General features: G+C 36.7%; 1 protein-coding gene across 1 annotated transcript in view; it reads left to right on the top strand.

Annotated features, from left to right (window-relative positions):
* The first annotated feature begins 2,061 nt into the window (after nt 1–2,061).
* LOC150088252 (terminal nucleotidyltransferase 5C-like) overlaps nt 2,062–14,454 on the top strand; it is an 80,999-nt gene continuing 68,606 nt past the window's right edge. Inside the window, exon 1 of the mRNA XM_090369406.1 lies at nt 2,062–2,323. Coding sequence (XP_090225532.1) covers nt 2,288–2,323 — 36 coding nt within the window. The 5' untranslated portion in view covers nt 2,062–2,287. The remainder of the gene's footprint in view (nt 2,324–14,454) is intronic.

The following is a 14,454-nucleotide window of genomic DNA, read 5'->3' as shown; positions in this document are numbered from 1 at the left end:
GGTTACTTTATAAGTTGGAACAGGCTGGAATCATAGGGAAAATCCTTAGATGGATAGCATGATGGCTTGAGGACACCAGACAGAGGGTTCCGATAAATGGTTATTCCTCAAATTGGGTTAATATAAATAGTGGGGTTCCCCAAGGATCAGTATTGGTACCACTGTTGTTTTTGATTATCTTAAATGACTTAAAAAGTGATGGAGGGCGTGAGGTCTAAGCTTGCAGATGATGTAAAGATCAGTAGAGTAGTTAATGATCGTCGCCAAGCAGAGCTTCTTCAGAGTGATCTAGATAGACGTCCGGGATGGTCAGAAAAGTTGCAGCTATATGCTTTAATTCAGCAAAATGCAAGGTCTTACACCTGGGGAACAGCAGCCCCAAAATAACTTATACACTTGGTGGAGTTGAACTAAAGTCAGTAGTGGAGGAACGGGATTTGGGAGTTACGATACGGTCAGACATGAAGTTGTCCGAGAATTGTGGTCAGGTTGCAATGTTCTATCGATGATTTATCGAACATTTGCTAGTAGAGATAACGACGTCATAATCACATAAAGGTGATTTTATAACCTTTATGTAATTAAATTATAAACAATTATTATTATTTTTTTTAAAATTAGTACCGAAAAACTGATATTTTTTGAATCAATACCGGAAAAAAATTGCTGGGATCTCGGTATTTGAGATCCCAGGGTTTCGGTATTGTAAGCTCTAATTAAGGCTATCAAATTTTGACCAGTGTTGAAATTAACCAAGCATGCAAGCACACACATATTTGCTTATTATTATTATTTTTTTAATTTTAATACTTTATTTTTAGATGTTCAGCCATATTGGTCTACGAAGGAAAAATGATTTATTAAATCATTTTTTCTTCGGTTTCTACGCTGTTCTGTTTTCGTCCATCCTACCGTTACTGTTTGATACTGATATTTTTTTCTCAATGTGCTTTAATTAAAAAGACTATTTTATTCAATTATATCCATTCCCTCTCCCTATTTTAGCGGTCCTGACCCTAATGTTTGTAATTTTATCTTTCGAAAAATATCCCTACATAAAAATAAAATTTTCTTCCACGGTCTCTTAAGGGACACACAAGTTCGGAGGCCGCGGGTTGCTCACCATTGCTTTAAACTTTTTTTTTTTTTTTTTTCAGTTTTTGTTTACCACAAATAAATAATATAACTAATATAACTAATTTTAAAAATATTCATAAATATTATTTTACTAGAATTAACATTTTTCACTTTTAGTTATGGGATTCAATCGTAAGCCACACCGGATAGACCGAACAGTCGTAGGATGGTCACCATTAGTCTGTACAATACATACATGACATTTAAAACCATGCGTAAGAAGTTTAATTTCATGCCAAAAATTGGTAAAATCTCTTTCTCTAAAAATTAATTTTAGTAATATTTTACAAACTCTTTTTCTTAATTAGAGATCTTAGAGGGATACTTTTTTTTTTTTTACATCCCATTCCTTCCGATGGTAGCTTCCTATTTCGGCTGGATTTTTGAACAGCATGGTCACGCCATTAATTAAACTGTTTTGCTTTTAGTTGTAATAATGATCTCCTGTGTCACTGCGCTACGTATACACACTAACAGGATGCGTGAAGCATTGCATATCGCTAGTGATAGTGAATTGGGGACGGAAGAGTAAATATTGATTCTGAACACTAGTAAGCAAAAATCAATTTTGTAGGCAATAATAACGCAGAGATCATTTCATTCTGCTCCTTCGGCTTTCTTTATTCATTAGTCACCTGGAGTGCGTGTCTGAATAAACTGCAAAATGCTCAAGCCACGCAGTACCCGTAGTTTTCGTCATCCCTTTACTACTGCGTATTCCTGCTATTTTCTCCATTGAAGTGAACACGTACTGTCTGACGTCACATCACCGTTGCCGTGGTTACCACGGTGAACTCCTGCTAACGTAGAACGACACAAGATTCGAGCCCCGGCACCGTCTTTATTGGGTATTTCTCGAGTGGCGCATGAGACCGGTGCAGTGACGTCACTGCGCGAGCTAGCAATCTATGTAACAGAATCTTGTCTCGCTCTCTCTTTTTCCGATGATCGCGACTCGTGGCCTTTCCCCCTCATTCCAAGTTCTCCGCAGATACGCAAAAACAGAGTCGCTGTCTACAGTTTAGAAAGTTGTGTGGAATTTAACGTTTTGTCCATATAATCGATCTGAGCTCAGATTCCAATACAGCCAAAAAAGGTACAGAGCGAAGTGAAACGCCTTCTTGACCTACCGAAAGCAAGGATAGCAAAAATGGTGTCCAACTTACACGACCTTCCTCTTATGCAGGTAAGTCGTACGCTCTTCAAATATGTTCGGGAAATAGCGGGCGTGACGCAATGTCGACGCTAGGGATTTTAAATATTCAAAAGTAGTAGAATTCCCGGCTGCTTTTTGTAGTCTCCTAAGCGAGGATGATGGATGCTGTTAACTTCTCACTATAGGCCATCTCTCCCTATAAGCTAATGAACCCACTGACCCATATTGCCTTTCCAGACAGATGCGGTTTCAACTGCGTAGACAGAAAGAGGGTAGGGCGACGTGCTGCTGCTGTAGCAATCGATCCCATTTAGAGAAGCGGTCAGATCGCAACTATCGCTGAATAATATATCTATAAGAAAATTCGTTTCTTAATTTTTAACAATTTCATTTTTTCTTTTGTATTAATATTGGTCGCTGTGTGTTCTGCCTGGGTCTTGACTTGTGTACCAAGAGATACATATTGCTAATAATGTAATGTTAAATCAAATCTGATGGCATTAATTCGTCCTGACAATTTTAATTTTCGGTTGTTTATATCATTTAGATATTAGAGATTTTATTTCTTTTGTGTATATATATATATATATATATATAGTGATATAAGTTGTAGTACATATTATACAAGCAGCATATGGCCGGGACTGAATTAATGAAAATCTGCACTGGTTAGGAGAACACAAATACGCAGATGCAGGTACATTCATTTGCGGGAAAAGAATTCTGAAACACTGCAGGCAGAAACAGTTATTCCCAATGAATAAATACTTGGATTGCAATCTGACTACAAATATCAGCCTGCAAAGAAAAGTGAGATCACATTTTTGCTTAAGCCGCATAGTCTCGCAGTTGTTTGTAACCCGGAGACCAATATTTTACTTTCCTGTCTCTTTAGTGTGCGTGTTTAAATGCAATATTTCCTGCTGTGTAGTGTTTTTCCTTCGTAGAGTATGAGTAACTTTACACCTACACATAAATCATTTCGATAATTCTGCATCAAATTGAGATTTAGTTATTCTTGGGTGAGTACGTAGCAAATAAATTTATTTAAGAACGAGAAACAAGCTTTAGCCCTTAAAGAACAGACCCCGATTAGAAAGTAGGAGAGAAGGAACTGTATAACTCTTAACTTATTATTAATTAATATAATCAATACAATAAATTATTATTAATTGACAACCGTTTCTACTTTGAATGGAACTGAATTAATAATAAATATAATAACTATGAATCCGAATATATAGGGCAGAGAGGCCTAACGGAATTGCATCGCTAAGGCATGAGATGAATAAAAAAATACATGTATTTATTCAATTAAAGGTAATTAAGATAGTTTTAATAATAATGCCTTGCATTAGTGAATCAGGTAACACTGATTACTGCATAATTACAAATTACAATGGTTTACTGATATATAACGTTTTCCCCGGCCTCACTCAAAGTTCAGATTCAGCCGCTGCAGTCTGTGATTAACTGTCCCTAGTACAGGCTTTATTGCTAGATTACTCTGATATATCTTTTATATCAGAGTAATACTTTATATCTTTATTGCTAGATTATTCTGAGTACCTTAATTTTTTTCAACAGGAGTCGTTCTGTTCCAGCTGCGTGTTTTCTTGACCAGGAAACGCATTTACAGAATTGCTAGATTTTCAGATGTATCTGCAAATGTAATGGACTGCTAAGTTATAACGTAAAAAGGTAAAGGTAAGCTGCAGCCATTATCAACCCTCTGCAGGATGGAAGCCTCCTCAACAACTCATGGTGAGGGAAATGGACCATAATCTGCCACGCTGGTTCAGTGCGGATTGGCAGACGACCGTATTTAGCAGTCAGGGGCTTGAACCCCGGTCTACTCAAAGAGCGTGTGCTACTGCACTCCCGCTCCTGACCACTCGGCTATGGGGACCGTTGAGTAGGCCAAGTCTCTTGACACACCGCTAGCAGGCACTACTGACTGGTAGTGTTTCGCATTCTGATCATTGCAACCGCCACTTCAAACAGTTAAAGATAGCTATCCATTATAACTTATTGGATGCAGCTCATCCTGAGTATCTCTTTAAAGAGAGAAAACCCGAACACAACTCAATGTGTGTGCTTATATATATATATATTCTCTCTCAGAGCGAACTGCTATTAATCCAGTTATTTTTGTGAAATGCATGTTTACCATTATGTTCATTCTTACTGCTGCACGTCACAAAAAAACTGGGGAAAAAAAATAAATAAATAACTTACAAAGTTGTTTCTCACATTGATACTGACGACAAATCCTCCTCTGTGAGTATGACTGTAGTGACCAGAGAAACATCCAAAGTGTTTTACTTTCAGTTAAGGTCAAATTAAAAATGAAAAAAAAAAATGATAAAATCAAACTACTCGACAGTACATGCTCCTAGGCAAAAAACACCGTTCTGTCTAGTCGATAAACTTTATTTCATTGCTGATACGCAATTTTAAATATGCACTTATATATTTGAAAAGCACGATACTTAAATATAAATAGCCAAAGTTCTTTTTGGCGATTTTACGAGCATTAAATTCAATGTATAAATGAAAGGGACATTTATAAATAAATCTGAGGATAATTAGTATTTTAAAATATAACTGATTTTAATTCATGGCATTATTTTTATCCTATGAAAAGTTTGCTTTTACCATCTTAAAAAAACAATTACCTAATTATTTTAGATTGCATTTCTTTTCATTTAACTTGATGAGAAATTGTTTGATTAATCTGCATAATTTGCAGATCACCCAAATTTTGGGTAATTTGGATAGTACAAGAAAATTCCAACTTTCAAAATGTAATAACCTGCACAAACCACAAATAAAATTTCAATATACATTTTTAGAGTCCGTAGTCTAACGAAGGAGCCTTATAATGTCACTGGTTTGTCTGTCCGTCCGTCCGTCCGCCTCTCACAGCATTGTATCTTTGGAACCACTCAACCTGTTGACTTGAAATTTTGCATGGGTTTGTATATCATGTGGACCAACATAACGCCATATTGATCGTTGTTGACAAAAATTTGTCTGAGAAATGGGGGGGGGGGGAATGTGGGAGGGACAAAAAATGTTGTCGACAACTTATAGCTTATTATGCACCGTTGGAAAGAGCTCAACGAGTAGGTTTAAAGTGTAATTTTAAAATATTTTTATTATTAAAAAAACGGCTCCATACGGGAAAATGCGAGTAATTTTTATGGCCCCCCCCCACCCTCTATTTCCGTCGTTAATGGAGCTAAAAATTTAAAAATCACATTACCTATGCGCATCAGCAGGGGTCCAGCGTCTAAATGCCAGATGAACAACGGTAACACGACACTACACTCCACAATATCCATACACTTTTAAATCTCTGGCCTTACTGTAACACATGACAATGTATACTACACGGAGATGGGGGAAACCCCTGGAGCCGTTAGACCCTAAACACACTTTACACTTTATTATCTATGCGTTATTCGATGCCTATCAAGGGAAAAAAAAAAACTATTCCGATTGAAATCTATCGTTTGCTTTGTGTTAAAATTAAAAAAAAAAAACTATTTTTATTGCACTTCGATAGCGCGCTTCTTTGTACTAATTAACTCTCCTTTTGCTGACAGAAAGGTTGCTAAATACTTAGTTAATAATTCTGTAAAGGTCATTTATAAATTTTACAACGAGAAGTATTTTTTAACAATTTTCAAAGCTGGAGTTGTCCCGGCAAGGAGGTACTCACAGAGCCAGTGTTGAGGCGGCGGTGGTGGGGAGGCGCCTGTGTGGAGTCTTGCACGGCCCTCACCTGCCAGTCTCTTTTCCCCCAAGACTTTAATCGCTTCTCCAGGAAGAAGTCGGAGTCGCTTCTCTCACCGTTGTCATTCACAACAACTGGAAATACTCAAATAGAACGTGTTTTAGTTTCTCAGGTTTAGGCCAAGCTGGGGGTACTAGATTTGTTTTTCAGTTGCCATAAAGCTCTCTATTTGAGATACTACACTAACGACCATTCATGACTACGGACCCTTCATCCTGAGTGTCCGGCACTAATAACAAAAGCAGTGATATGAGTTCTGAAAATATTGAAAGAAACGCATAAATGAAAAATATCATCTTTAAGATTATATTACAATGTTTAATACCATGTGAAATTAATAATATAGTTTATTAAGCTATTTGCCTATACATTAAGCTGACGTTTCAGGTATCTTACCGATACCCATCATCAGATCGTGCTACAAAAGACACTCTTCTTGCTGATGCTCCCAGAAACCTGACGTGCATACAGCTATAGAACTATATCAAATAGTATCTTCTTTCACAATTCTGCTTTATAGTGGTAATTACACATGCTGCTTTTGCTCATACAGTTAGAACTGTGCATTTGTCGGAATAGTTGCAAAGCAAGATGCAGAATTTGAGATTATTATTATTATTATTATTCAAGCATAACTTAAGTGTTGTTTTAGTCATGCTGAGGTTCCTGAAAGGCTATAACCCGATGAGTTATTAATAAAGGGAATATCCAAAAAAAGGGCAGTTACGATAATCTGGACAGTTCAATCATAAACAGTAATTTTGAACTAACTTCTGAACATGTGAAAAGCCATCCAGACCTGAACACTATCCGTTCAAAGCTATACCGTAGCCCAGTGGTCAGGCGCGAGGGTGCATAAGTATACGTGCCTTGAGTGACCTTGAGTATTTCAAGCCCGTGCATAAGTACACGAGGGTGCATAAGTACACGTGCCTTGAGTATTTCAAGCCCGTGACTGCTGAATACGGTGCTGTTTCTTGTATTCTATCTATCTTGTGAACTCCTCTGATCATTTGGTCGTCCCGGAGTATAAACAGAAAATTTATTTATTTAAACTTGCAATCAGGAGCGGATCTAGGTTCTTGGGCACAATACCTGGCGTTCTTAGTGTGTACCTTTTAGGCATTAGTATAATGTGCATGGCACAACCAGTTAAATCAATATGGTCACTTCCTAAATTGGTCAATTAAGCGCAGCTATTAGCTCCTCTCTCTCACTAATATTACTTTTTTTATTATTAGTAAAGATAACTCAATGTCGATATATAATATTTTAGGAACATAATTTAGAACGTTGTTCAAACATTAGTCTATGAAAAGTGAGATATTGGTTCTACCAGTGTCATGCAAACATCCACTGATTTTCTAATCGTGAAAAACTAGCGATTTGTAGAGGATTTTGGTGGAAAAGATGCTTCAAGGAAAGTCGTAATAATCGTTAATCATTTAAAAATTCGAATGTCATGAGTACTGGAAATAATAAATAAAAAACGTTTTACAAGTTAATAATAATACCCTAACACGCACAAAAAAAAAAAAAAAAAAAAAAAAACATTTGGACTCGAAGGGGTCAATGGCCCGTCCGTGTTTGCAACGCAAGATATCAGAAAATACAGATCACACTGAAGTAACGTGATGTTGTTGCATCTTGTGTATATTATACGCTGTATTTAATGATTAAATTCGATCCTAGAGTACTAAATTGTTCAAAATAATCCTTCTCTCCTAAATAAAACGAAAGAGTTCGCTTAAAAAAAATCTAATGTTTGATTGCCGTTTACTCCACAGACAGGAAATCTTATTTTATTAATAAGAATAACATTTTATAAATATGATTTAAATTCGCTGGTTTCCAGTTAAACGCGACGGAATACGTTCTTTCTATACTGTCCTAGTGCTGTGTACATATTGATCCATCACTGGTCCACTGTTTCCATAGCAATTGTTGTTATGGCGGAAGCGGAGCTTTGCTCTGGCATATTCGTCTGGCATTATTTGTGAAAGGCGAGATAATGCTACCGTTTCAATAAGTTGATTCATTATGTTTATTCTTTCAAGCGATCGCATCTTTTTTTAAATGACATTGGGTGTATTGCTGTAGAACTGATCATACGTTAACATTCACAATTGATCCACATTAACATTCACCACTTAAGATATTGGACTGCTTACTATGCCCATTCCCTTGGAGTGAAATGTGCTGAATAATCTTCCATCATCGCACTGGTAGGCATTAATAATGTATAGGTTAATTATAAAACTGGACATGAGCGTATGTGGTGCCTTGCCTAATTAGTGGCTTTTCAGTCCTCCTTAGCATTTCGAGTAACTTTTTATCCATAGTTCTATAAGCAGTATCGAAGGTACTTCCGATTTCTCTCACGTGGCTCGGTCATGTTTCTGCATGATAGAAGAATATTTAATCTAAGGCACGTTCGTTTTAGGTGACACTCATTAGTACTGATCTTGATTCTAGTGCAACTCATCATTGGAATCTTTGTAACGAGTGATTTCAATAACGCACAGTATTGAAATTGCCAGGGGTGGCTCGTCCATAGGCACCGCAGCACCCTTAGCTATTTAAATCTAGATATACAGTGAACAGAGTTGTATGAGATTTTGTGAAGAACAATGCAACACAATGAATATTTTTATTAATAGGAATAATAAACGAATAAAAACACTAAATCGTTTCCAACTTTGAAGTTTAATTTACCGTAGGCCTCGCTGTGCGCCAGGGAGTGACATATTTTGCATTCCAGTGAATGTCTAGTGGTTGGTTGCCATTGGCAACCATCATTTTGGCATCTTGCCAGTATACATTTTTTATAGATAAAGCGAATCCAAGTCACTGTAAAGCGTGCAGTGCAGATTTCATCGTTGACCATGATGGGTGTGTAGCCACAATGTCGGTGTCTTTTTGTTATTGGCTGAATTACCATTAAGTAACTAAATAATATCAGTGTTAAGTCAATACTCAACATTCAACAGCGTAATTGTGATTACAGCTGAATTGAGCTTGAACATGGTAAGTTGAAGTTATATTATGAGGTGATGTGTAAGTAAAATATTATTTCTACAACACGATTTTGCGAAATTTGATTCAATAATGGCCTCCATGCTTCCCCATGAAGTAAATCGCGTGACAGTGAATAAACTTCAGCAACTTAGTTTTTCACAATTATCTCTCCAAGGAAAAAAATGCGATTAAAAAGAAGGCCGCTTTACACCAAAGATTAAAATTTCTCAGCGAGGAATAAGTAATAATAAGAAATATATTCGCAGTTTTAAAGCTGAATGGTACCAAAGGAAAAGTTGGCTTTGTGGTTGTGAAGTTAAAAATGCATTTTTTTTTTTTTTTTTTTTTTTTTTTTTGTTGTTTTCCATGTTTACTGTTCGGAGGAGACTTAACGTGGACAAAAAGTGGCTTTACAAACATAAACAGAATGAAAGAAAAAACTCTAAAATATGAGTTCGAAGAAACATATTGATAATGTGATTTCACTATCGCTTTTAGGAAGCGTAATTAAATAACAGCTTAGTGAGGCCTACAGACTTTCGATCTGCAAACATAACAGAAAAGTTACCAAGAATCGTGAAGTATTATCTGAAATAATAGACTACATTAAATTTTGTGGACAGTTTGAAATTACTTTACGTGAATATAACGAAAAAGACGATTCTAAAAATCCAGGAGTATTCAGAGGATTAATAAATTTCGCCTATACCTTAGATTCCAATTTGAAGAACCATTTAGAAAGTAATGCAACATTTAAAGGCGAAATGCCTTTAAATGTTGCATTATAATTTCAATAACTGTTCAGAATGATATTCTTGACTGTTTGCTGCAAGTATGCCGGGATGAAATAAAAAGAAAAATTAAACAAGCTTCATTCGTAGCTGTCATGGCTGATGACACAACAGATGTTTCAGAACATATACAAATGGTAATTGTTCTGAGATATGAACTGAATGGAGACATTTTTGAGCGTTTTTGGGGTTTTTTCACTCCGGAAAACCAAACTGCAGACGGAATATCGAAGGGCATATTCTAGATCAGTTAGAAGGAAATACTCAAACTGGTTGCTCAGACATTTGATGACGCAAGTGTGATGAAAGACAAGAAAGGGGGAGTTCAGGCTAAAATAAAAGAAGTATACAAAAATGCACATTTTATTCACTGCTATGCACACCAACTGAATCTGATGATGAGAAATGCAGCAAGTAATACCCGAGATTCAAGAATATTCTTTTCGAAACTCATGTCGATACCAACATTTATCGAGATCGCCACAGCGTCTCTCTGTTCTCAGAAAGCATATGGACAGCCGTGTTGCCCGACCTTTCCCTACAAGATGGAACTTCAATATACGCACCGTAAAGAGCGTTTATGAACATTTTGAATCCTTAAAAAAGTGCATGGAGGAACTACAAGCGACAGCAAACACATAAGACGATTTCAGAAGCAACTGGAATTTTGCACATCTTGAGGAAAAAACACTCATGATTGAAGCTAAGGAAATATGCGACTATATAAGTGTTGACATAGGTGAGAGATATTCTTTTATAAAGCAATTCATTGATGCTAAATTGTTTAACAAGGAGAATTTTTTGTTATTTTTCGTACGAAAATGCCGGTGGACGAGGTACGGGAGACTACTGAGGCATATCCCATGATTGAAAGGGAAAAACTTCTTACGGAATTAAAGTTTTCTATAGCAGACATGATCTACACAATTATTGCAAATTAACTGACTTGCTTAAATTTATCTCAGAAAATAATCTAGCTGAAGTTCTTGGTGAACTTACAAAACTCATAAAAGTTCTTTTGACCATTCCGATGACTACTTCAAAGCCCGAACGCTGCCATTCGACATTAAAAAGAATAAAAACATTTTTAAGGAGCACTATCAATCAAGAAAGGCTAAATGCTCAAGCAATGCTTTCAAGAGAGAAAAGCTTGGTCAACATGTCACCAAACTTGAATGAAAAAGTTATTAATCTATTTTCAACAAATAAAAACTGAAGAATGGATTTTGTTTTCAAATAAAAGTTCAAGTCTGGTAATGGTAAATGTCTAGTTAATGTTTTGTAGCATTTTTGACTTGTTTATTATTATTACTGTACATGTCTTATAACCAAGGCAATTTAATGTAACTTTAGGATGCAGCAACCCCAAACAGAGTCATGAGCCGCCACTGGAAATCACTATAGCTTCAGCGGGCTATAGTGATTGCTAATGGTGGCCTATAGCTTCATAGGGCTCTGACGACAATGGAATGTAACGAAGAATAAAGGGGATTCCCCACAGCGCTCACTGAGTTTTCCAACTGTCATAATTGGCTAAAGCTTAATAGCATTAGCAAGGGCACATGATGCAGGAAAGCAAGCTTATATAGCATCAACCAAAAAAAAAAAAAAAAAAAACCACACACACCCCCTTCTCATTTCACCCATCCACTCGCTCCAAATGTTTGTCCAGTTTTGCCGTGAATCTGTTTAAGCTATCAACTCCTTCAACGACAGATGGAAGTTTGTTCCAGTGGCTAAAGGCAAACTTCCGCACATCCCTCCTACAACTGCCCTTCCTCAATTTGAATTTATGCCCTCTCAGGCGATTATTCTGAGCAAGAGGAAGAATCCCATCAGCATTGAGCATACTCAAACCATTCAAGGCTTTATACACCTCAATCAGATCACCACTCTGGTGCCTAGTCTCCAAACACTGTAATTTACAAAACTTAAGCCTTTCTTCGTAAGAGCAACCCTTTGTTCCATTCATTAATCTTGTTGCCCTTCTCTGTACTCGTTGATATCCTGTAATAGCTCAGGATATCAACACAACTAAGTACTTTTCATTCATAAATCCAATTTAACTGGAATCATAAAAGCTCCTCAATGTTGGAGTAATGAAAATTAAATTTCTGTCCGGAAAGATGTGAGAAAACATTAAACCCTCATAACAAGTTCTCACGAGGAAACGTGTGAAACAAAAATTTAAAAAAATCAGTGGAAAAATCACCTGCGTGCGCCACACAATTCCGGGTGTGGAGTTCTCTTTACGGAGTTTTTTTCTTAATTATTTTTCATAAGGTAATAGTAATAGCCATATGGTGCAAGGAGGCTTTTGCAGCACTGGCCGGAAAAAAAAAAGTAGATAAGAAAATACAAATTATTTGCTTCATTCCTAACATAGGTAACTATCCAGTTGCCCTCTGAATTTATTCAAACTGTCAGCCTCAACTACCCGCGATGGCTACCTGTTCCAGCGATCAACGATTCGATGGCTAAAAGAAAAACTATCTACGGTCTAGTCTAAATCTCTTCCCCTGTAATTTGAATTTATGCCCACTAGTTCTGGAATTCTCTAAAATAGTGAATATTGCGTCTTCGCTCATTTTACTAACCCTTGTCAGAGCCTTTTAACCTCGATCAAGTCAACTCTGAGGTGCCAAGTTTTGTAGGCCACATATTCGGATTCTTTTCTCATATGGTCGCCCATTTGCTGATATCACCATGACAGTTGCCCATCTTTGGACTCTTTCAAGAAGCTGTCTTTTTTTCAGATAGTCTCCATACTTGAACACAGTATTCCAAATGTGGTCTTGACTGAAGAAGACTTACGAAATTCCTCCAAACCAGACCTCTCCAAACAAGTGATGAAATCGCCATACTCTGACAAAGGACCGTTCTGCTATGCTTCCTTGAATGAGTGCAAGCTTTTGCTCGTTAACTTTGGTATTTTTATTTCGCTATTTCCATCAACTTTGTTTTTCAGGAATATTCAAGTTTGCTCCCATTCCAAGAAACGTTAATATGAAATTTTTTTTTTGTTTTTTTTTTTTGTGTGCCAAATATAACCTTTAGTATGTAAAAAAAAAAAAAAAAAATAGCCAACAACCGAAGACGACAAATGAAGGCAAGATAAACACAATGATAAAATTGAATATACTGAGTTATGCTAAGTCATTAGACAGAGACTCAGAGAGGACATAAGAAGATTTAACATAAGAAAGGTAGAACAAACATTAAGGGAAAACAAAGGACTTAAATCAGCAGCATATGAGAATCAACCGAAAGAGCAAGCTGGCTTTAGGACAGGATTCTCAACTATGGATCATTTTAAAGTAATATCACAGCTAATGGAGAAAGCAAATGAATATAAAACACCATTATGCCTGGCATTTGTGGATTATGAAAAGGCATTTGACTCCATACAGCATAAGGCAATGTTTCGGGCACCGGAAAGACAAGGCATAGATACCCCATATATTATAATTTTGAAGAAAATATGACAATGCTACCTCCTTTATTAGACTATACAAAGACAGTAGCAAATTTAAAATTGAGAAAGGAGTTCGACAATGTGACATATCTCCAAAGTTGTTTATTGCTGCCCTTGATGAAGCTTTCAGAAGATTGGACTGGTCGTAGAAAGGAGTTAATGTGAATGGAGAGTATTAAACCATTTATGATTTGCAGGTGATCATAAGCCACGATCCTGAAGAATTAGAGGAAAACCTTAATCAGTTATGCAGCGTTAGTAAGGATTTCGGACCATTGGCTAAAACAAAAGTAATGATGAACAAGTATGCAACAGAAAGGGATATAATCATTGAACGAGTAGTAATTGAAAAGGTGGATTCCTACACTTATCTGGGACAAGCCATTATGTAAATGGCTGGAAGTCAAGAGAAGAATAAATTTTTGATGGTAATATTCAGGATATATAATATATCACATACAAAGGAGAATTTCTCGATTTGTCTGAAACGTAAAATAATGAACCAATGTACACTCCCCACCATGACTTATGGCAGTGAAACTTGGGCACTCACCAAAAGAATGGAAGAGAAGCTGAGAACTATACAGCGAAGAATAGAACGAATTATATTAGGAATCAGACTGTTAGATAAGAGGAGAAACACGTGGGGTAGGCAGAAAACTCAATTAAAGTTTGTTGCCTAACAAACTTTATTGAGTTTGTCAAAACTAAAGAACTAAAATTGTCTTGGGCAGGACACATAGCTCGATGACAAATGGACTAAGAAAATAACAGAATGGTAGCCAAGAGGAGCTAGAAGAAAACCTGGAAGACAATGATGAAGATGGACAGATGAAATTCACGAGTTCGCTGTAGTAAATGGGTGGCCATTGCACAAAACAGAAGGTTGTTTGTTTGTTATTTGGTTTTTAGGAGCATTAGCAACTAAGGCCATATTGCTCCGGGATATGCGGTGGTCATTCCCTGACCTTTCCGCATCTTCCGTATTTGGTGGTGACGGGCTCGAACCCCGGTCTAATCAAGAAGCGTGTGCTACGCACTGCTGCTGCTCCTTCCCACCTGGCTACGGAGGCGC

The sequence above is a fragment of the Mastigoproctus giganteus genome, chromosome 3 (genome assembly GCF_048544385.1).
Source record: "Mastigoproctus giganteus isolate SK-2022 chromosome 3, ASM4854438v1, whole genome shotgun sequence".
NCBI lineage: Eukaryota > Metazoa > Arthropoda > Arachnida > Uropygi > Thelyphonidae > Mastigoproctus > Mastigoproctus giganteus.
The sequence above is the reverse complement of the archived record's forward strand: the minus strand, read 5'-3'. Positions and strand labels throughout refer to the sequence as shown.